This window comes from Globicephala melas, chromosome 17, assembly GCF_963455315.2.
Source record: "Globicephala melas chromosome 17, mGloMel1.2, whole genome shotgun sequence".
In the NCBI taxonomy this organism is placed as follows: Eukaryota; Metazoa; Chordata; class Mammalia; order Artiodactyla; family Delphinidae; genus Globicephala; species Globicephala melas.
Genome location: NC_083330.1, coordinates 28235717 through 28257822, shown reverse-complemented (window position 1 = coordinate 28257822; position 22106 = coordinate 28235717). Strand labels below are relative to the sequence as shown.

Sequence of the window (22106 nt, the reverse complement as noted above, 5' to 3'; positions counted from 1 at the left end):
ACAGTATCATTTATGTTACTTCCCTTCTTTTTATTCAGTGAGAATAACTGAGTTAGAATCCTATTAGTGAAATGCAAAAGAAAAATTCAAATATACTTTAAAAAATGTAAACATACTTATACCAATTACGATATCCATTAAGGCAGGGGTCCGCAAACCCCGGGCCATGGACAGGTACCAGTTGGTGGCCTGTTAGGAACCGGGCTGCACAGCAGGAGGTGAGCAGCGGGCAATCGAGCAAGTGAAGCTTCATCTGTATATACAGACGCTCCCCATCGCTTGCATTACTGCCTGAGCTCCACCTCCTGTCAGCATCATGGTGAGTTGTATAGTTATTTCATTATATATTACAATGTAATAATAATAGAAATAAAGTGTACAATAAATGTAATGCACTTGAATCATCCCCAAACCATCCCCCCCAAGTGGTCTGTGGAAAAATTGTCTTCCGAGAAACCGGTCTCCGGTGCCAAAAAGGTTGGGGACTGCTGCATTAAGGTGTCAAGGTGAACACCATTTAAAACTAACAGTTGTCCTTGGAGAAATAAATATTATATAATCAAAATCCTCAATAGTTAACATTAAATTGTTTCCTGCCTCCCAACATTACTTTATTAGTACTTCTCAAACTGGGGCTACCTGGGTCCCAGCAGGTACACCTGATAACCAGAGGTGACAATAAGTTGCAGGATAAACACTGCTCCAGTGCCAATTTTATTAATTGTAATGAGCCAGTTAAAACATTTTATGTTAAAAATGAACATGGCTGGGCTTCCCTGATGGCACAGTGGTTGAGAGTCCGCCTGCCGATGCAGGGGACACGGGTTCGTGCCCCGGTCCGGGAGGGTCCCGCGTGCCGCGGAGCAGCTGAGCCCGTGAACCATGGCCACTGAGCCTGCGCGTCCGGAGCTTGTGCTCCGCAACGGGAGAGGCCACAACAGTGAGAGGCCCGTGTACCGCAAAAAAAAAAAAAAAAAATGAACATGGCTATAATACAGAGTAGAATGGAAATTTTTAGTAAATTTAGTAAAACATGAGACTTTAAAGAAGCAATGATCCACTCCAAACTGTGCCTAAGGAATTTCTTCTCTGCTTTAAGGAATATTTTGATGGAACATCTGAAAAGCACTGGTATAAATTAGAATAATTTGTGAAAGCTTTTTGTTTCTCAAAAAAAATTCAAGAAAATGTCTCCTGATTACATTTAATCCCAGCTGAAAGTGATATAAAATGTTTTCATTGCAGAATATAGAGATCATTTATTAGGCACCAAGAACATCATAATTCATCTATATATAGAACTCAGTTGTTGACAAGTTTCTGCTTCCATATATAACTGAAAACCAATATGTAAAAATATACACAAATTAAACTCTTCATATTTAGAAGAGGCCCTCTGCAGCTCACCTGGAGTATTTACTTTTTTTTTTTTGATTTGAAAAATAAGGGATTTTTTTTAACATCTTTATTGGAGTATAATTGCTTTACAATGGTGTGTTAATTTCTGCTGTATAACAAAGTGGATCAGCTATACGTATACATACATCCCCATATCTCCTCCCTCTTGCGTTAGTTCATACACGATTCTGTTTAAGGTTGGCTTTGTGGGTTCCATACTCAAAGCAATAAACAACAAATTAGAGGAGAAACATTGTTCCAGGAAACTAAGTTGACAGACTCATACACACACACACACACACACACACACACACACACATACACACAACACATTTAAAATGTGTTATTTTCGACCACCTCTTATACACCAGACATTACCCCATATAATTATGAATATCCTGGGTGTTATTCTCTTTTTACACTCAGGATCAGAGAGGTTGAGAAGAGCTGGGATTCAAAACAAATCATCAAACTCCAAAGCTTGTGATCTTTCTTCTGCAGAAAACTCAGCTTAGTTCCTTAGGAAAGCAGGTGAGAGTGAATTTAGAGAGTTTGCTATCTCTGTTAACAAAGAGTTTTTGTGCCTCGAAGTGTGGAACCTGAGTTATGTGTTAAATTTGGCTTCCCATAATAACTCATTAGCCAAACATCCCATGGTCCTGGCACAGAGCTAGATCCAAAACAGCCATAGTAGTAGGAGATTGGCATTTCATCTATCCACTCTTCTTCCTACCTGTAATAGGGTAATTTACCTTCCTAAGATTCAAATGACTCTTTTACTTCTGGGTACCACTTGGATTCCCTTTTTGAATAAAATGGATTTTTATTTATTGTATTTCCAGGGAGCATGTGTTGATTCAGGACATCCCCCCACCCCCCTTCTGCTGTTCATATCACCACTTCCTCTCTCCTTTGCAGGATCAGTCCTCATGGAGATCACATGAGTGAGTGCTCACAAGCCACTTAAAACAGTGCTTGGCAAATAATAAATGACCTTCAGGGGTTTTCCTTTTATGGAGACTCCATCAATTATGAGAAAGTCAATTATGATGGCTTATTATTAACAGTGAATTAATATGAATTATAAAAGTACACATCTGCTCCTCCACTATTACCCACTGCCCAGAATAAAATAAAATAACCCAAAATAGAATTCCAGATTTTATTAGAGAATATATCTAAAATACAATATTTATTAAGTTATGATATATTATTTGAATGGAAATATACTCTGTATCACAACTATAACAATCTTTACAGATAATACTTCATTTACATCCCTATATTTCAAAAGTCACTAAATTACAACATAATTCATATTTAACATAACATTGCTACAAATATATAAGAATTAAAAATTTTTTCTTTAATTTACCATATTGGAACCACAAACATTTATTTTATCTGATTTACATTACATAGGATCATGACTATTTTACCTGATTAAATTACACAGCTCAATTTATCTCATTATACGGCTTTGCATTCAATCATCCTATTTTCTTATGTTTTAAAAATAGCATTTTAGTGAACAATCGTGAATGCTCATTAGCCCACGTGCTACAGACAAAGTCAAGGTACTTTTCTTCTACTCCTTATATTATTCTCTGTTACAAAAAGGCTACTACCATAAGCAAAGCACCAGTCACAGCAATTCTGTCAAGCCTGACAATTGGTCTAGGTTTTCACATTTTAGTAGTAAGCACGTCAGGTCTAGAAGGGTCTAGAAAACCAAATAGATACAAAGCAGCCAGGGTCCAATTCACCAAGGTAGACTTGTGCTTAGCTAAAGGGAAACCCAAAGACTCTTCACTGGACATGGGCTCTGGGACCATTTTATTTGAAGGAAGCTTTGATTTGTCTGTTTTTCAGTGGCTGAGTCGGACGCCAGTTGTTCACCATCAGGTCTTCAGGTTCGCCCTCTGCGTTGAAGTTAAGGGTACAGAATTTCGATAACTAAAAGACAAAATCAAAGATGAAAAAATTAAAAATAAAAGTTTCACAGGAGTATTCAATTATGTGTTTGTGTTAAATCTTGAAATACATTCCTCAATATTCACAGTTCCATGTTGCAATGTTCAAAATTTAATTTGATTCCCAATAGATATATAATCACATATAGATCACATATATATGCTTTTATACAACAAATCAATTTCTATAAAATACACACAAAATTTTGCTGTCATTTGAAAGGAAATTTTTGGTGAGCTTGTTTTTTTTCCTCTTTTAATTCTATAATCAAACATCAAAAGCCTATAAAATAATTCTGAGATGTAAAGTAATAATAACAATTCTAGATCCCAATTAAGGTTTGGTTTTCTACCCCAGGGAAGATAAACGACAGCATCTGTACAATTAGATGAAGTGATCCCGGATCTGCAAATTCCGGGGCCGAATGATGGGCTGACATCTCTTCTTAAACTTATAGAGACACAGGAATGAATCTGCCCAAGCTGGGATTTCAAATCCTTATCATTGGTTAATTTTGATTCCCTATTAAATTTGTGTCAGTTCCTGGCACAGTGATGTGACATAGGCAGCCCTCAACCGGTTTCTTTCTTCTTTGAGGTTGTTTTTGCAAATTGGCACTTCCCTTTCCTTAAGCATGACTTGATCTAAATGAAGAAGGGTGGTTTGGGAAGTAATGTAGCTGCCCATGAATCAATAGCCTTGAACCTGATCTCTTTGGTCCACTAATATTCCCTCGATCACCCCCCAGGAAGTCAACTTCATGTAAGCCAACTACTGTAACAGGCACAGCCATGGTCACTGCATGCACTGATCACTCGAACAGCACAAACTACACTGTATAGGAAATGTGTATCTGGTCTAAGCTGCTAAAGCAACCTGGAATGACTTTTAATAGACATATTTTCTCTAAGGGATGACTCTTGCCTTTGTCAGGATCCAGAAATGTATTCTGACATAAATAAACTGCAGTAAGCTCTTAGGTGAGTAAGCAGTAGGCTGGGAATTATCACCCATTCCTATACACCCTTGAATATAAAATCTCTTTGTTCCCAGCCTCAGTTTCTTCATAGCTTACAAAAAAAGCATTTATTAGGTGACAGACACCTTTCTCATGTAATCTTCAATTTTATCCAACTTTAGAGTAAAAAAGAAAAAACTGCCTAAGGATATAGTTAACAACAACAAATACTTATTGAGAGCTGATTATATCTGCTAAGCACTGTTGTTGGCACTAGTTGCACAGCTAGAAGCATGAGGAGGAGGATTAAAGCCCAGGTCTGTCTGACTCCAAAGGCCAAGTCCTTCTGCCTGGACTAAATGCTTCACTTGACTTTAGCAAACAGACCTGCTCACTGCTAACAGAGATGGGTTCTTTGAGCACGAGCCAGGTCACACTTTCCAGGAGAGGAGGGGTGGTCAGTGAACCAGGGTAGGTCCAGTAGTCCAAGCTTTCAGGAAGGAGGCCACGAGGATCAAAGTTAGTGAAGTCGGCACTCTTACCCTGGAACAAGGAAATACATGTGTTAGAAATGTCACATGATCAGAGTAGGGGGGAGGCAGGAGAATAGGAAACAGAAATATTCCCCTCTGGTACCCAGAAAACTTTCAATTTTTTTAAAGAGAAGTTCCATGTTCACCAGAAAACAGAATAAAACAAATTAACAGAAGACATTTGACATGGAAATTTAGACTGGCAGATATGAGCAAGAGAACCTGACTATTAATTTCACCTATCCATTTTCTCACCTTGTCCTCTAAAACAGAGGTACCCAACCATTTTGGCTGGTTTCGTGGACGACAATTTTTCCACAGACCAGGGGAGGGGGTGGAATGGTTTGGGGACGATTCAAGCACATTACATTTACCGTGCACTTTGTTTCTTTATTACATTGTAATATATAGTGAAATAATTATACAACTCACCATAATGCAGAATCAGTGGGAGCCCTGAGCTTGTTTTCACTTGACACCCACTGATAGGATTTTGATATGAGTCTGCAAGCAATTGATTTATTATGGTCTCTGTGCAGTCAAACCTCTCTGCTAATGATAATCTGTATTTGCAGCCACTCCCTAGTGCTAGCATCATTGCCTCAGCTCCACCTCAGATCATCAGGCATTAGATTCTCATAAAGAGTGTGCAACCTAGATCCCTCGCATGTGCAGTTCATAGTAGGGTTTGCACTCCTATGAGAATCTAATGCCACCACTGATCTGTAAGGAGGCGGAGCTCAGGCGGTAATGTGAGCTATGGGGAACGGCTGTAAATACAGATGAAGCTTTGCTTACTTGCCCATCACTCACCTCCTGCTGTGTGGCCCAGTTCCTAACAGGCCACGGACTTGTCTGTGGCCGGGAGATGGGGACCCCTGTTCTAAAATAATCCCTTATAGTTTTCTTTAAGTCATTCATTGATCATAGCCAGTATTTAAAGTGAAATTGCTGCCACTGAAATGAGGCAATTTTAGGTTGCTGTAACAGAAAATATATAGTATCCTTGACGAGGAGGTAATTGTCTTGCTGTCCTATTTGATGGCTAGGTCAGAACTGAAGAACTGTATTCAGTTCTGGACACCATGCTTTTAGAGCAACAGAAGCAACAGGAAAGAGTTACTGGAAGAGTGACAAGTTTGCTACAAAGACACAACTGTCATGTAAGACTAGTTAAAGGGAACTAAAGATAATTAGCCTGGGGGTAGGTAAAAGGCTGATAGAGAATAGGGTCAAGTGGAAGGAAGATCAGGTTTTGCTTTGTTTCCGTTTTTTTTTTTTTTTTTTTGAGATATAATTGACATGTTATATCAGTTTCAGGAATACAATGTAAAGATTCAATATTTGAATATGTTGTGAAATGATCACCCACGATAAGTCAACACCTGTCAACATATATAGTTACAGAATTTTCTTTTCTTGTGTTAAGAACTTTTAAATATACTCCTCACAACTTTCAAGTAGGCAATACAGTATTATTAACTATAGACAATATAGTACTTATTTTGACTTATTTATAAGTCATCCCCACGACTTATTTTATAACCGAAAATTTGTACCTTTTGACCCCTTTCACTCATTTTGGCCTCACCCCCACCTCTGGCAACCACCAATCTATTCTCTGTATTTTTGAGTTGGTTTTTTGTTTGTTTGCTTGTTTTGTTTTGCTTATTTATTTAGATTCCACATATGAGTTCATATGGTATTTGTCTTTCTTTCTTTGACTTATCTCACTTAGCCTAATGCCCTCAAGGTCCATCCATGTTGTCACAAATGGCATGATTTCATTCTTTTTTATGGCTGAATCCATTATATCTATCTATCTATATACCACATTTTCTTTATACATTTATTTGTTACTGGATGCTTAGGCTGTTTCTATCTTGGCAATTGTAAATAATGCTCCAGTGAACGAGGGGGTGCATATATCTTTTTGAATTAGTGTTGTAGGATCAGGTTTATTCTATGTGAATCAAGGGAGTCAAGCTCAGGGTAACAGGTAAGCATTTCAGAAGATAGATGCTGCTTCGATTTGAGGATGAGTTTTATAAAGCCAGGTTGCTACTGCTGATGGTAGTATTTATAAGCAGATGTTCCATGACCTCAGCACAACTGTGCTGTGGAGCGGATTTAAACATGAATTCAAAGAGGTCGTAGAATATAAATCTCCACAAAGCATGACTTGACTTGTCATGTTCACCACTGTATTTCCTAGATTAACAAAGTGACCAGAATGTAGTAAGTACTCAGCAAATATCTGCTGTATGAATGAGTGAATAATTTGACCAGATGATCTTTCAGCCTCCTTGCAATCATGATTTTCTCTGACTCTTGCATATGGATATTCAAATGATGGGAAGCAAGATTAAATAAATACAAGTCTTAAAATTATACGAGTATTAGGATCAACTTTGGGTTGAAGATAAGTTAAATAAACGCATAAGCAACATTTTACCTTTATTAACTGCTCATCTGAGCACCACACGTCAAACCGAGACTACTCAATTTGAGCAAAAGAATTTTCAAAAATGAGTGGGGTATGGAAAATAGGTACCTTATTCAGGTGGCAAAAAATTCAACTATACCTTTGCTTTAATGGAATCCAGCACATCAACGACTTTCTGGAGGCCTGGTTTAGCATCACCAATCTATAGAAAGAGACAAGGGACAAGATAGTGTATTCCAGTTGGCACTACACCAGCTTTTAATTAGGGCAGTTCTATGGTAAAATTTCTCCAAATAGCAAACCAAAACTCACCATTTGTTACACGCCACCCATCAGTCTTAGTTTGATTTCCCTTCTTTCACTGACAACCTCCTTCTGCTTCTGCCCCTGTAGTTCCCCTGAAATTACCTTCTCAATTGTCACCAGTGATCTCCAACTGCCAAAGCAAAGAGCACTGTTCACGTGCTTACTTTAAGCTTCATGCAGGATTTTGTGCTATCATCTTCCCTCCTTTTAAAAATTCTCCCCTCTTTTGGCTTTCCTCTTGCTCTCCAGCCTCCCAAATCTCCCTTGACTCCTGTATTCGTTTTTAGTCATTTAATCAGCATCTTTCCTTACAGTTTGAAGTTTCTTAGGGTTGCTTGCTGAGCAGTTTTATCCTCCCTCTTCATGCTTTCCTCGGATGATTTCATATACACTTGTAGCTTCCACCTTGACACAGGATTTCCAGAATCATGAATCTGCAGCCCAGACCTTTCTCCACTGGGTTGACAACTATCCAGAGGGCAGCTCAACCTGTATGTCCTACTCTTGTTGCCTGAATTCTCCAATATGGAGTCACTGTCCTTCACTTCTCCAAAACTTGGTCTTAATTTAGCACTATCATAAAATAGTACTATCTAGCTTAAGGTTGAATGAAAAGAAAAATACTAGTATTCATCCAAAATATGCCTCTTTCTCATTTCACATTTCACATGTATATACCCTTCACATTTACATCCAAATGGTATCTATGAAATACCTCTGCAATTTTGTCCCCCATCTCTACTGCTACTAGCAGATGCACGGGAAAATAAGCCTGAAAATACTTCAGAGCCAAAGGCATTTCCTAGGCTCTTTGTAGAATGTCCTATTTGTTATGAATGTTCTGTCCAGTTAATCTTTTTTGCAAACAGGGAATAAAAAGAATTGGGCCATCAACTAACCTTCAGAAAAATACCCAAAACAGCCAGACCGTCAGGCTGTTGCGCTGCTTTTCCAAACTCCCCGTACTTGGTGTTCCAATGAACCAAGTGGAGCTAAAGTAGGAGACAAAACCACAAACAACAAATGATTTACATAATAAAAGCCTACACAGCTATCTAGCGATCTTTTCTTCACAGCTAGAGGTTACTAAAGAGAGTGAAAATGTGGATAATTTTAAATCTAAACTTGTATTTTAATTCTAATTGGCATAATATCAAGTGATTCCTTCAACAACTCTAAGAAAAAGAGTTGCATACTTTTGAGGAAAGACAGAAAGTTTATTTCTAGATTTCCATTAAAACAGGATCCTACAATTTGAATTTATTAATTTTGTGCAAATGGAGGTCTTAGAGAAAGTTTTGCAGTATTAATCGTAATATCACAAATAAAAGTTATAAAAAGCAAATGTGAAGGTCCTCTGTAAAATAGGGGGTTTGAGTTTACCAAATTAAGCTTTTGAAAGAAAAAAAGTGTATCTTACCTCTGCAGCATATTTCTTTTTATCCACAGTATGCTCAGAACCTTGCTCATCAGATGAACCCCAGTGAAAGTGAAACTGAATCAACCTGTAGGTGCCAGTGAGGGGTCCTCCTTCTAGCACTAAAATTAAAAAAAATATATATATATATATACACACACACACACACACATTTACGTACACACACACTCATACACATGCACATGAAACACACACTACTGAATATTACAATCTTTAATCCCATTTTATAGTACTAAATTTATGCCTGAACCAACATTTTCACTCTGAAAATTCAATCTAGACTCAGGTTTAGTCTACAGAGCTGAAGAGGATCATTTCAACTCTTTTATTTTTTCCTCACTTGTGTTGACTGAAGGATGGATGCTTTTCCCATCTGTTTTCTGAGCACAGTGGCACTTCTCTTCCAGATTTTTTTGGGGCCTCCTCATAGGTTCAGGTTCAGGTTCAGAGAGAGGAAATTTTCAGGGGAACTATGAATTCCTCTGTGAATCAGTGAGGAAGTGCCCACAGCTACTCGTCAGTGCTGGTCTGCTGCACACCTGCAAGCTGAGGAATCTCTCCTCTGCCACGGACCAGTGACTGACCTTCAGCCGGCCTTGCTAACCTCTGATACCAGTTCTTACCAGAATTTGTGAAACAATAAGCATTCCCTTGAGCTTAACAACATAAAATCAATTTTCCTTACACAGGCTTTTTCCTTACACAGGCTTACAATTTTCCTTACACAGCAGATTGTCACTGCTACTAATTAGCTTTATACCCTTAAAATGTTCTATTTGACTTTCTGATCTTAATTTGCTCATTTGTAGAATGGATACCTCCAATTATTTACTACTTCACTAAGAATTGACTGATTATCTGTGAGACGCAGTGCATAATGCTTTCTTGAAATTCTAACTTTAATAACCATCCCATGATTCTACTGTTCTGATATTAATGTAACTTTATTACACTTAAATCCATATTAGAAATCACATTCTTAGACTATAGTCTATCTGTAGATAATTAATGAGCTGTGTCTTAAGAGAGGATTAAAATAGTAAGAAATCACTGTTTCCCCCATTCCCTCCAAAAAGCCTTTTACCTAATTTATATGTATTAATGGGACTTAACTGATACAAGCTTTTAAAATTAGTTTAGTTCTACTACTTCAATTTTATTTCTCTAGAACTGGGATTAGAACACCTTTTGCTATAAGTGTATTTTATTAGCTTTGATTTATAATTCCACAGAGTAATGAGCCCAAACTAATTTTGGCTTTGTAAAACCAAGGGACAAAGTCTCTACAAAAAGTTTGTTCGCTCAACTTCACCTAAATATGCTTAGATGGCAGCAATACCCATTCATCTATTCAAAGAAAAGATAAAGCTGGCTGGAAGATACTTAAGCAGTCAGGCCTTTCTATGGCTCCTGATACAACCTCTGGCTGCCAGATCTGCCTTACAATAGGCCAGGAGAAGAAAAGAATAAAAAAAAAGAAAGAGAACAAATTATAAATGGTATTACATTACAGATCTATTAAGAAACATGAATTTGGATGTATTCTGATAATATCACATCTCTTGAAACTTAACTTTTATTGTAAAAGTGTTTTTCTAAATCTGATAAGGAAAGAATTATCCTTATATCCCCAAAATAGACTTTTTCCAAAATGAAGGAATTCCCATTTTTCATAATTATATATACCCTTAAAACAAAATACATGTTTATAAGGTAAATTGATACCAAAATTAATTCCTTTATAATAACTTTTTTAAACTACTAACTAACTGGCTGATCATAAAAACCATTTGTAACATCATTAATTCTACCAAATGGCAAAATTAGTTAAATAAAACCATAGTAAGCATCTGAGATAACTGATCATATTTCAGAAGAGATTTAGAATTAGGCAAGAGTATATGAGCTTTTATTAAATAAGGTTTTCTAATACTAAAAAAAAAAAAAAAGAAACACTCTAAGTTCAAAGATTAAACACTTTCAGGGCTAATCTATTATTCCCAGATACCTGTTTGAACTCCTGTTAAAATAAAACTATGTTGCTATGTAGATTAGAAGCCTACTGTAATTAGGAAAGGTATTAAATTCTTGAAGTTTAATTGCTACAAAAAGCAGCATTTCTGGTCCTCTTCAACTAATTGGTCATTCCTCAGCAAATTCTTAGCATGGAGTTTAGTCAATGAAACCCCTCAAAACATTGTTATAATAATAAATTGCCATAAACTCTAATATAGGTAGCATACATCTTTTTATTTGAGAAATAGGAAAGACAAGGTTAAAGATGGAGCTTACACAATATTCTGGATCTACTTATTTTTTTACTTAATTTGATTGCTCCAAGCCATTTTCTAAACTACCCCAGTTTAAAATAAAACCTGTTTTTCTAATGCAAAAATAATTTTAAAGAATATCAGAAATTGCTGATATTCTTTTTAAAAAATTGTTTCTTTTTTCCTCTGTAAAATCTGTTAGTGGGGCTCTGAAGAGTCAATCACCTCTTGTACCACAGAAATGTTTTTTCCACAAGTGATAGAGATACATAAATGGGGTTTTCTACTCAAAGACTCAATGTCTTGTTCAAGACTTCTCCAAACTTAATTTAAATCCAAATCTCAAAACCAAGAGCCCCAGAAGAGTTTAACTTTTATGGTCTTCCATCAATTATACATACTATATATAAAACACAAAATAAGCACTAAATGTAATATTATAATCTGTCTTCTTATACATATTACTTATGTAAATTATACATTACTTGTGAAAAGTAAGAGATTCATTCCAGTAATATTGAAACAAATTAGATACTTATATAAATTAAAAATTTAATGTTAAAATTTTTTTTCCTTCTTAATCACTTTATTATTACTTAATATAAGATGCATCCAAATAACAAACTAAAGACCTTAGTGAATGTCAATAATCTCTCCTAAATCCAAAATATAAATAAACTACTCCCAATAATCCTTAGTTTAAAACTAAAATTTAAGGGATTTCCTATTAATGAAGTAAATGAATAAGTCTACTAAAAACACATTTCTAGCAGGTGAATAATTTGAAATTTATTAAATCGGTTTTGGTTTTTCGACAGTGGTCAATAATCCTAGGGCTACCTACTAAGGTTAAAAAAACAAATGTCAGTGTAGACAAATCTGAGAAATAGACACCCACATTCCATTTCTTTTTATGTAGTGAAATGTTTAGCTGTCACTTTCACTAGTGTAAGCACAATTAAGATTCAAGAGAACAGAAATTTTCAGTTTCAGGTTTATGGTAATTGTACGAGAGTAAAAAAAAAGTAACTCTTTGACATGAACATTATTAAATACAGTGTCTAGGATGCTTTTGTCAGTTTTATAGAAGTTTAGGGTTCTGTTCACACCATTAGCAGTAGGCAGGACAAGCCCTTCCATTTTTTGTTGTTCTGTTTCCTTTTAACTTATAATTGTTTGTAAAAGGAAAATGTTAAAGCTTCAAAAGCAAGTCTCTGAAAATCAAGCAGGAATCTTGTATGACGATCCATTATATCATACAAACAATGATCTGCTTGAAATGAGCACAGGTGAACTCAGCTTCCTTCCTTCTCTTTCTTGAAATAATAAAAACAGATAAAAATATTCCAATTTCTAAAAGCAGAAATGATGTGAGAGTTGTATATGGGTTGGCCCAATAATTCGAACATTGGTTTTTCAAAGATATTTGCCTCTAACTTTGCTATAAAGCAGGAGAGTTTTAAACTCATTAATAAAAGTTAATAAGTTAGCCGGAGTTAACAATTTGACTACTATTCTTTTATCCCAGATGAAGCATGTAATAAAAGATCTCAAGCAGGAAGATTTATTTTTTAATAATTAAAAAAAAAAACCTAACAGGATTAACAATTTTTCATTAATTTAAGGTGGTTTATTTTTAAAGGAATTTAGAAGATTGATGAGAGCTTTAACCCAAGCTTCTAGTTAAAGCCTATTAACTCCGCATTTTAAAAGATTTCTCTCAAGCTTAAACATAGCAATAAATTCTACCAGTTCAGGTCCTTATACCCAAGTATTTAAGTTTGGGTATAAGATAACATTTAGGATACATCTGAAAATCTGAGTCTATGAGAAGTTCTAGAAGACTGAAATCTCACTGGGGGTGGAGGGGGGAAGTAAATGAACTGAAGCATTTAACTACAGAAAATAAAGGATATCTAAAAATGTTAACACCATGAAAATAATTCCTAACAAAAAGCTATGATAAACTGTCCATTTTAAAAAACTGAGTGACCAAAATGAAAAATTATTTTTTGACTTAAGTGAACATAAAAATATATCAGTTTTTAAAAACATGGTACAAGTACAAACACACTAAATATTAACTATGATGGTCCTTCAAAGATTCTTATTCAATTTCTATTTTTAAGTGGTTGCCATTTAGTCTCATTCCAACAAACTAGGAAGGAGATGATTAGCAAGTAACTTAAACTCTTGAGCGTTCTGTTTCTTCATGTTTATTTTAAGTGGGTTTGACTAGAGTATCTCTACCATTTGTTCTAACTTGAGAGTCTAGGATCTTAAAAAAAAAGTCTAAAGGGTGTTTCTCTGCATGGTATGATTGGTTTTGTTTCACTTTTTTTTCTTTTTTCTATCCTGTAGGTGTGTTTTCCCTTAACATCAGCATTTAATATATTCTGTATTCTAGAAAAAAAAATGCTTCCTGTTTAATCAAAACAACTGCAAATGTTGAAGAGATATGGGCAAAAGTACAAAGGAGTCTTCCGTATTTAAAGGAGAACAAGTCTTTCTAACATTCACTCCTCTTGTTTTTACTGTACCACTTGCCTAGCTCTCTCAAGTCTCCCATGTTTCCTACTTCCTTTTGTCTGGAGTCTCCTCCAAGAAACTGAAATCCTTCAAGCCTCATCCTTCAACCACAAACTTTATTCACCCTGAAAAGTCTTTTCTGACTTGCTCAGGCCAACTCCAAACCTGCTTTCCATATTTCCTTGGGATACTTCCTTGTTGCACTTATCAAAGTGACTGTCAGTGTCTATTATTTCTATGTCTTTCTACCTGAGGTATCGCCATCATGGCCTCTGGGGATGCAGGAGAGGGACCAGGACTCCATCCTGCCCTCAAGATGCCTAGCTTGTCTTAACATATAAGTGGTATTTGTAAGAATTTTGTTTTTTTGCATAAAACTAGGTGAATAGTACCTCTGTCTCTAAAGACATGGGTTTGAGCCTCTATCTGAACCACTTGATTTTCATCTGTTTCACAATCTAAACATGGCCAGTTGCTTTAGTAATGTATGTGTCACCAGAAGTAGTTAGACAAAGGTGGCTAGCTCTCATCAGTTCCTGCTTATGTAGAAATCCATCAGAACTTGACATATTCATGGTAAGACATATTACTATGTAATAATGTCATATATAAAATCAGTACATAGTTTAATATAATAAATGGCATGTTTGGGACAATATAAAAGTAAGATTTTAAAATGTCATCAAGTGATGGGAAGTAATTTTAAAGCTAATTAAAAACTTAATTCAAAAAACTTATCAGAGGTGCAATAGCTACAGCAATTGCCTAATAAAGGCAGTCAAATGGTGTGTAGACCCGACAAGAGCAATGGTCATTTATTGAGGAATTGTTAGGTGACAGGCACTAGGTTTTATATGTCTGTCCCATTCAATCCTTCCTCTGTAATAGATACTGCTACTCCAATTTTACAGTTAAGAAAACAAAAACTTAGGTTAAGTTACTATCACTCCCAAGAGGGGAGGAAGGAAGAATTTTTTCAAAACTGTACTGAATACTTTGGATAGCTACTGAAAGAGAATAGTCAACTCTATTATAATGACGATAATTACATTTATATACCATGTGAGTACTATAGGTCATTACTCCAACATTCTGACAGCATTATTGAATGTTGTCTCTATCTTCCCTCATTTTGCCCCAATGCTCCCTGCCCCCCACCCCCAGACTCCCACACCACCACACATAATGTGTTTGTAGCTCCATTCACTCAGTGCCCTTCAGAGGAAAGCACTCAGGAAAATAGGACACTGGCAACAAAATCAAGGGGATTGTTCTCCTATTTCCAAGCAAGAAGAAAAGAACAATTCAAAGGGTGCTCTGTAAACAGCCTCACTACAAATAAATTATGGTAATTGGTTTTGTCAGTAATGGACCAGGTATGTCCAACCAACTCTAAAACATTTTCCTTTGTGGAATGAATTTCTGGGTGGATACCAAGATACACGACCACCTTTATCACACTAGCCCAATGCTGAGAAAGTATTTGTAACTACAATGTTTCCAAGAGTTTCAGGATTTTAAAGTATTAGGTTTCCATCACTCTTCTCACTGCTACCTTGCAGATCACCCTAGGATGTGCTTTTTCTTGGATAGGCATCAATTCTGGGAAACAAATATTTTAGAGTCTTAAAAGTTCAAGTTTTGCAAATCTCATCTTTGCTGATCTCTGTTGCCAGGGCACCTTGCCTTTTGTGACTTTTCCCAGGCATATCACAGTTATTCAATGCCCTACATAGAAACCAGGAATTTTACAGGGAGAGACAGCCCCTGCCACTTCAAAGTAATTAGCCTACTCCTCAGAGACTGCAACCTAATGAAGATTATCAGAGTGTAGTATTACAGGGGTCCTGCTGCTGCTCCTGTTAAGCTGGGAAAACAGCTACTGGCTGAACTGCACAAGTTATTTTTTAAACACTGACCTGCTTTGTCCTGGGAGTCATCAAACTCCACGTTGAAAGAGTGACCGTTGTTGATAATTCTGCGGGAAGTCGCTTGCTCATAGCGAAGAGACAGAGGCTTCAGGGTAGGGTCATGAACGGCTGCCTGGGTGTGGATGTCAACAGGGGACTGGCGCTCTCCGTTGGCGATGGGGAAGTCCTTATGCCATTGCTCGGGTCCTGGGTTTGAGAACAGACGTGTGAACTCCCCAGTGTGGGGAAGGGCACATGCAGACCCCTAGAAAAGGGCAATGACTCTGGAGCCAAACTGCTCAGCTCCAGTTTTGGCGGCACCACCGAACAGCTGAATAACCTTTGGGAAAACATTTAATCTGTGCCTTAGTTTTCTCATTTGTATTAGGGGGTAATAATAACATCTAGCTTATAGAGGTTGGTGTGAGAATTAGAATCAATACATGTAAAGCTTTTAGAACAAGTAGTGAGTGCCATATAAATATTAGCCATTTTTATGCTCCTTTTACTGAAATTGAGCAACTGACACTGGGTTTGTGATTAGGATTTGGGATATGCAAGCTCACTTAGGACACTCCAGCAGATCGGAATTCCTTCCTCTAGTCCTCGGACTAGATGTAAGGACAGAGTCAACTGCTCACGCCCGGGCACCCCTCCTTTAATGGTCAGGATCCCCATGACCTGGGGATCCCCAAACCCCTAAAGATGTTCAAAGATGCGCCAGACACATCTTTCCCTTGCGTTTGCTGGCCCGGGAGAACCCAGATCTGCGGCCCTGATAAAACCGGGTTCCTGGTGACCTCCTAACATAAGAAGTCGAGAGCTGAAGGGAAAACTCAGAAATCAACGCAAAGGATTCAGACCAGCCCAAGAAAATGCCCCGGAACAGTTCGTGCTGAGAGTCTTAGCCACAGGTGGTGCTGAGGATGAAGTTGCGGGTGGGTGGGTGAAGGGGGTTCCCTAATTTCTCTGCGATCAACAACTAAAATGTTTCCTTACAACCCTTCCTAGTTTATTCCTGGGTCGGGATAGGATGGTCTCCGGCTCGTGACCCTGGAGTGGCTGTCCGTGGGTCCCGCGGCTGCGGCTGCGCACCCCTTTCCCCGGGCCCTGCGCGCCGCAGCGGGACTCAGGGATTCCTCGACGGTGGTCTAGGGATCTGTGCTGGGGGCATCCTGTGCCTGGGAGCGGCGGGCGGGGCGGGCGCCGGAGGCGCACCTGAACCTCGGGTGCTCCGGACGGCAGCGGTAAACAGTAGGTGCGGGCGCTGCGGGTACCGGGGCCCCGGGCGCCGCGCCGCCCGCCGGCCGCACTCACCGTTGTGCTTGCCGTATCCCCAGTGATGGGACATGGTCGCGCCGTAGGTCCGGGCAGAGGAGTTGGCGCGGGTCTAAACGGCGGCTGCTCTGGCGCCTGCAACGTGTGTCCGCGGGTCGCGCCGTAGCCGGCTTTTATAAGGCTCCCGCCAACTTCGTGCTTGGGGGCGGCCCGGGGGAGGAGGCCCCGGGTGGACCTGGGCGACGCGGGGAGGAGGTGACAGGCGGAGGTGATCTCCCCGCGCTCGGGGCGGGCCGGGCTGGAGAGGCTCCAGGGGCAGGGAGAACGCCCTCCCGGCGGGCGCTCGGCCAGGTTCAAGAGCTCCTCTCCCAACGCCCGGCTCCCTCGGCCCGCGGCCCGGGTCCCCGGTCCCTGGGCAGCCAAGAGTCTCCGAGCTCTCTGCGCGCGTGGCGGCGGCGGCGGCGGCGGCAGCTGCTCCTGGGCTCCTGGGTTGGACTGGGCTGCGGAGCGTCTACGTGCACCCCATCCCCCTCCGGGGCGCTGAGGCTGGCGGCAGAGCTGACAGCTCGGGACCCGGGCCCGGTGCCTTTCATCCCCTGTCCCCTTTGTGACCGCATCCTTGGCCTCGGAGCCCTTCCGCCCAGACCCATCGGCCCCACCCGCGCCGAGGTCTCCAGCCCGGAGGGTTGCTGACCGGTATCCCCGGCCCTGGGCCGGCAAGCTCGGTTAGGAGCTATGACCTTGGGGCAAATAGGGATACGGTCCCTTGAGGCGCTGGGGAGCGAGCCGCTTAGGGCTGAGAACCACGCTCCCCCTGCTGGAAGGCTGTGGAATAAATCAAGAAAGAGCAGAGAGTCTCTTTTGCGTAAGTCCAAACTGAGGCGAGCAAGGGAGAATGCATTTCCTTGAGAGCTGTCAAGGTCTCATATAAAGTGCTCATCACCTCCTATCTTCTTTTTTCTCTTTAAAAAATTAACTTTGCGGGAGAGACTTCCTAGTTGAGTACATATTAATTTAAAGCAATCAAAACTTCTAAAGAATCACTTTTCTAACAGGAATTGGGTAAAAGAAAGAATTTCTTGCAAAAAGATGAGAATTTCCTCGGCTGACAAAGGAAACTTGGCATCTGGCATACCTAAAAACCAATTGAAAGAAATTTAAGACAGGATATTTTTGAGACAAGGCAGCATTATAGCTTTCCTGGGCCCTAGGCATTTTGCCTTTATAGGTCCCTTATTCATAAACATACACACACGCACAAGCTCACACACACATACAGGTATTTATGGCTGTATTGATATAAAGATTAATACCTTAATAGTATATATTTAAATTTTTTCTTTGATCTAAATGTTCAATTTTTTCTTCTGATTTTAAAAGAAAATATTTTCATGGATATTGAAAAGTGTTGTGAGCCTGAGTCACTGTTTTTCCTGTACCTAATGGGTAAGTCAGGACTGTTTTGAGGTGGGGACAGAATTCATTTCCCTCAGGGGACTTTGCCACAAAAAGTGGAGAAGGATTTTCTTTCCTGTGGATCTCTGTGATCTTTGAGAGCATAGTATTAGAGTTAAAATTGGGGCAGCAAGACACAGTTTTACACAGTTCTATCAGCCTTAACATCATATTACTCTTATAGACAAATAAAAGGATAAATTATAATATTAGTGTAAATTTTTGTAATGTTGATCTCAAAATCATTATTTACTATTTATTTCAGTCAATTCTACACAAACAAATATGATTCATATTTAGATTTACTTGTTTTTGTCCTAAGTCTCCAGAAAAGTGTATACCACTTTGTGTTGGGGTCTTCTGGTTGATGTCACCGTGAATTCTTAGGCAATGAGCTATTTTTGATTTCTAGTAACATCAGAAAATGTAGTTTGTAGTTACAAAGAACCTTTTATTTATGCCTCTGTAGCTGCCTAGTCTCTTGTGGAGCCCAGTAAAATAATTTTGATTCTTTGCATAATTTTGAAATATTTACTTAATTCAAAAGGAGAGAGCCTTGCAGTTTCTATGAGACTCTTCACTAGGCCCTGGGGATGTAAAGTTGGTAAGTGCTAAGAGTTGAATACTAAGTCTATGAATGTAAAGTGGGTTCTAAAGATTCTGTGAAGCTAGCTAGGCTTTCAGAATCCTTGGAATCCTTGTGTCTCTCTCATTTTCTGTGGAGCTGGATTGTGGCTTTACTAACATGGATGTAATAAGAGTATATTTTGATTATTAAATATCTTTAAAACTTCAAACACCACCAAACTGCAGTTCAGAAAATAGATTCTTATTATTCAAGTGAGTTTCTCCCTTCTCTCTCACTTCTAGAAAATGAACTCATTTTCAGTGGAGCAGGCCCTCCCCACAGAGCTGTGCTTGGGGAGAATGTCACATGCTCACTGCAGGGCAGAAATTATATCTCACCTTTGGATATTCAGCAGAGATCTACATTTTTTTATTAACTTTTTTTATTACAGTGATTGTCAATACTTTTTTCTGTCCATTTTTTTTCAGTGCTGGAGATGGCTTTGTGCCTTCATGTAGATACATTCAGAATGTAACTTTATTTTACTGAGGGCATTCTTAGCAGGCAGTCATAATTCAGTTATGTTCAAAAGACTACTCTAAGATTGGATTTTTAAATATAAAAAATATTAATTTTCCTGTCCCCATGTTTCTACTAGAGGGAAAGGCTTGTTCATTTCAGAATAATTCTAAATAAAGAAACTGTACAGTATCTGAAGAAAGGCACTTTTTTCCTGCCCCAGGAGGAAGAAATGGCAGGCTATAGACTAGGGAAACATAATATAAAAATCTTGAAGTCCATGCTCTAATTATCATAATAAAAAGGCTTCTAACATATTAATCTTGCTAAAAATATAAAATAAAATGGAAAAGTATTTGCTTTTCCCCCCTCAAAGTAAAGATATTTTTAATATATTTTACAAGGTGAAATATACATAGTTTATTAAACATTTAACTACAGAACTAATAAGATAATAAAAAGTTAACTAGTCTCATGTTTGTTACAATCATAGTTTTCAAGTAAATATCTATGCAGGCTAAGAGCCAATCCCTTCTTGGGGCTCCTGTAGGTCTTTGCACACATATTCATCCATCCAAGTATTTTCGATAGCACATTCTAATCAGACGCTATTATGATCATCAAGTTGTAATTCACCATCCCAAGAAGCTGCTGGCTGCTCATTTGTGAAGTAGGAATAATGACACCCACCTCAGGGTTATTATAAGGATTCAATTAGAGACTATGTATAAATCATCTGCTACATCAAGGCACTCAGTAAATGGCTATTCAGTTCACCCCAGACAGTGCTAAACCGTTAGAATATAATGTAATGAATGCAAAATTAAATACCTGGGCAAGGTTCAGGGAAACAAGAAGAATGAGCTTTCCGCAGCATGCAGCTTTTTGTGGGGGGAGGGAAGAGTGTTTGGGCTATGGAGAAGTCCATTCTAGCACACTTGCATATTTGTTTTTCTTATTAAACTGAGCCACCTGAGGCTGGGAACTGTATCACATTATTCACCTCCGAATCCTAGGTATCTATGACTTTTATCTGGCATGAGCCCCCGGACGCAACTAGTAACTACCCAAGTAATGCTGTTTGAAATTATGAAGTCACTAATCCAAATGGAGGCAACAGCAGTTCCTCTGTACAGAAGCCAGTCGGTTAACAAATAACATTGTGCTGAAATTAGACTTGGTTTTGAATCTGGGCTAATTTACTAGCACTCTGACCTTGGGCAAATTGCTTGGTCTTGCAAAGATCCAATTTCCTCATTTGAAAAACTAGGATAATAAAATTACCCACCTGCTAGAGTAGGCAAGGACTAATGTACATAATTTGTATAAAAGATTTAGCACAGTGCCAATATTTAGAACTTGATAAATCCTAGTTATCATTACTACTATTATATGTTTTTTGAACTCCTGTTATGTGTTTACTATTTTTTAGGTACTATGTGGGCTATAAAAACTGTAGTCATCTATCCATTCATTCATTCAATAAATCAGTCAAGTACTGTTATGTGCCAGGCTGCAGCACACGAGCTGCAGCCAGGCACCAGATCCACAGAGTCCCTGCCTTCGTGGAGCTTACATGGGGATGGATGGGGGTAGAATACAATAAATGAATAAGCAACAAGAAAAGTGAATTTCCAGTGAGGTAATGAGTAACAGGGTGGATGTTATTGTAGGTGCAGTGGTTATGGTAGACCTATTGAAAGCAGTGACATTTCTGGAACCATTAAGGAAAGACCTGGGGAAGGACATTTCAAGCAGAGGAAAAAGTAAATGTAAAGGCCCTGAACAAGGACATTTCTAGAACAGAAAAACTTGTGATGGGAGCACTGTGATCGAGGAAAAGAAGACAAGGAGGTGAAATCAGAGGCAGGCAGGGGCAGCTACTTGCAGAGCCTTTCAGACCCTTTTCCCTGGGAAGGATTTTATACTAATTGCGCAGGGAAGCCACCAGGAGGTTGGAAGGAAGGAAATGATACAAACTGCAATAATATAGTGTGCTTCAGAACTAAAAGGAGTTTAGCGATTATCTAGTCTGATTATTTATTTTATGGATGAGGAAATTTGTAGAGGTTCCCAGAATGCACTTGCTGTTCCCTCACTCCCTTGCCTTTGACCATCTGACGATGACTTTTCACAAAAAGATTCAAACTCCTTTTCCTGACCCATCAAGCCATTTTAATCCTGGTTCTGGCTTCCTTCTTAGCCTCTGAGTCTCTTGACATTCTTCTACTGTAGGATGGGAGGCAGTATCACATAGTGGCCAAGAGCCCAGGCTTCCTGAGTTTGGATTCAGCTTCTACGACTTACCTTCTACTCAGCCTTGGATGATTTATTTCACCTACTCAAGCCTCAGTTTCTACATCCAAATGTAATAAGCGTACCTAGGGTTGTTGTGAGTGTTAGATGGGCTAATTCGTGTGATTTAGTCACGTAAGCTAGCATGATGCCTGATGTTGTTAGCTGCTCCGTTAGGATTCTTGTTAGTGTAGCAGAGAGGCATAGAACTGTGCAGTGGGAATGAATT

The 22106-nt window shown here is 38.7% G+C and overlaps 1 protein-coding gene across 1 annotated transcript; it reads right to left on the bottom strand.

The window, feature by feature from the left end:
* Positions 1-2546: 2546 nt before the first annotated feature.
* On the bottom strand, positions 2547-17238 carry CA2 (carbonic anhydrase 2). Its single transcript, XM_030839259.2, has 7 exons — positions 17080-17238; positions 15772-15969; positions 9036-9154; positions 8515-8607; positions 7449-7511; positions 4718-4873; positions 2547-3354 (listed from the first exon to the last, which is right to left on the bottom strand). Exons 1-7 carry the CDS (start codon positions 17111-17113, stop codon positions 3235-3237), a joined length of 783 nt encoding a protein of 260 aa, XP_030695119.1. The 5' UTR covers positions 17114-17238; the 3' UTR covers positions 2547-3234.
* Between the last annotated feature and the right edge of the window lie 4868 nt (positions 17239-22106).

Excerpts from the sequence above, each read along its gene's own strand:
- CA2 (XM_030839259.2), bottom strand. The coding sequence starts at position 17,113 with ATGTCCCATCACTGGGGATACGGCAAGCACAACG. Across the intron at positions 9,155-15,771 it reads TGACTCCCAGGACAAAGCAG|TGCTAGAAGGAGGACCCCTC; the intron begins GTCAGTGTTTAA and ends TTTTAATTTTAG. Across the intron at positions 7,512-8,514 it reads TTTTGGGTATTTTTCTGAAG|ATTGGTGATGCTAAACCAGG; the intron begins GTTAGTTGATGG and ends CTCTTTCTATAG.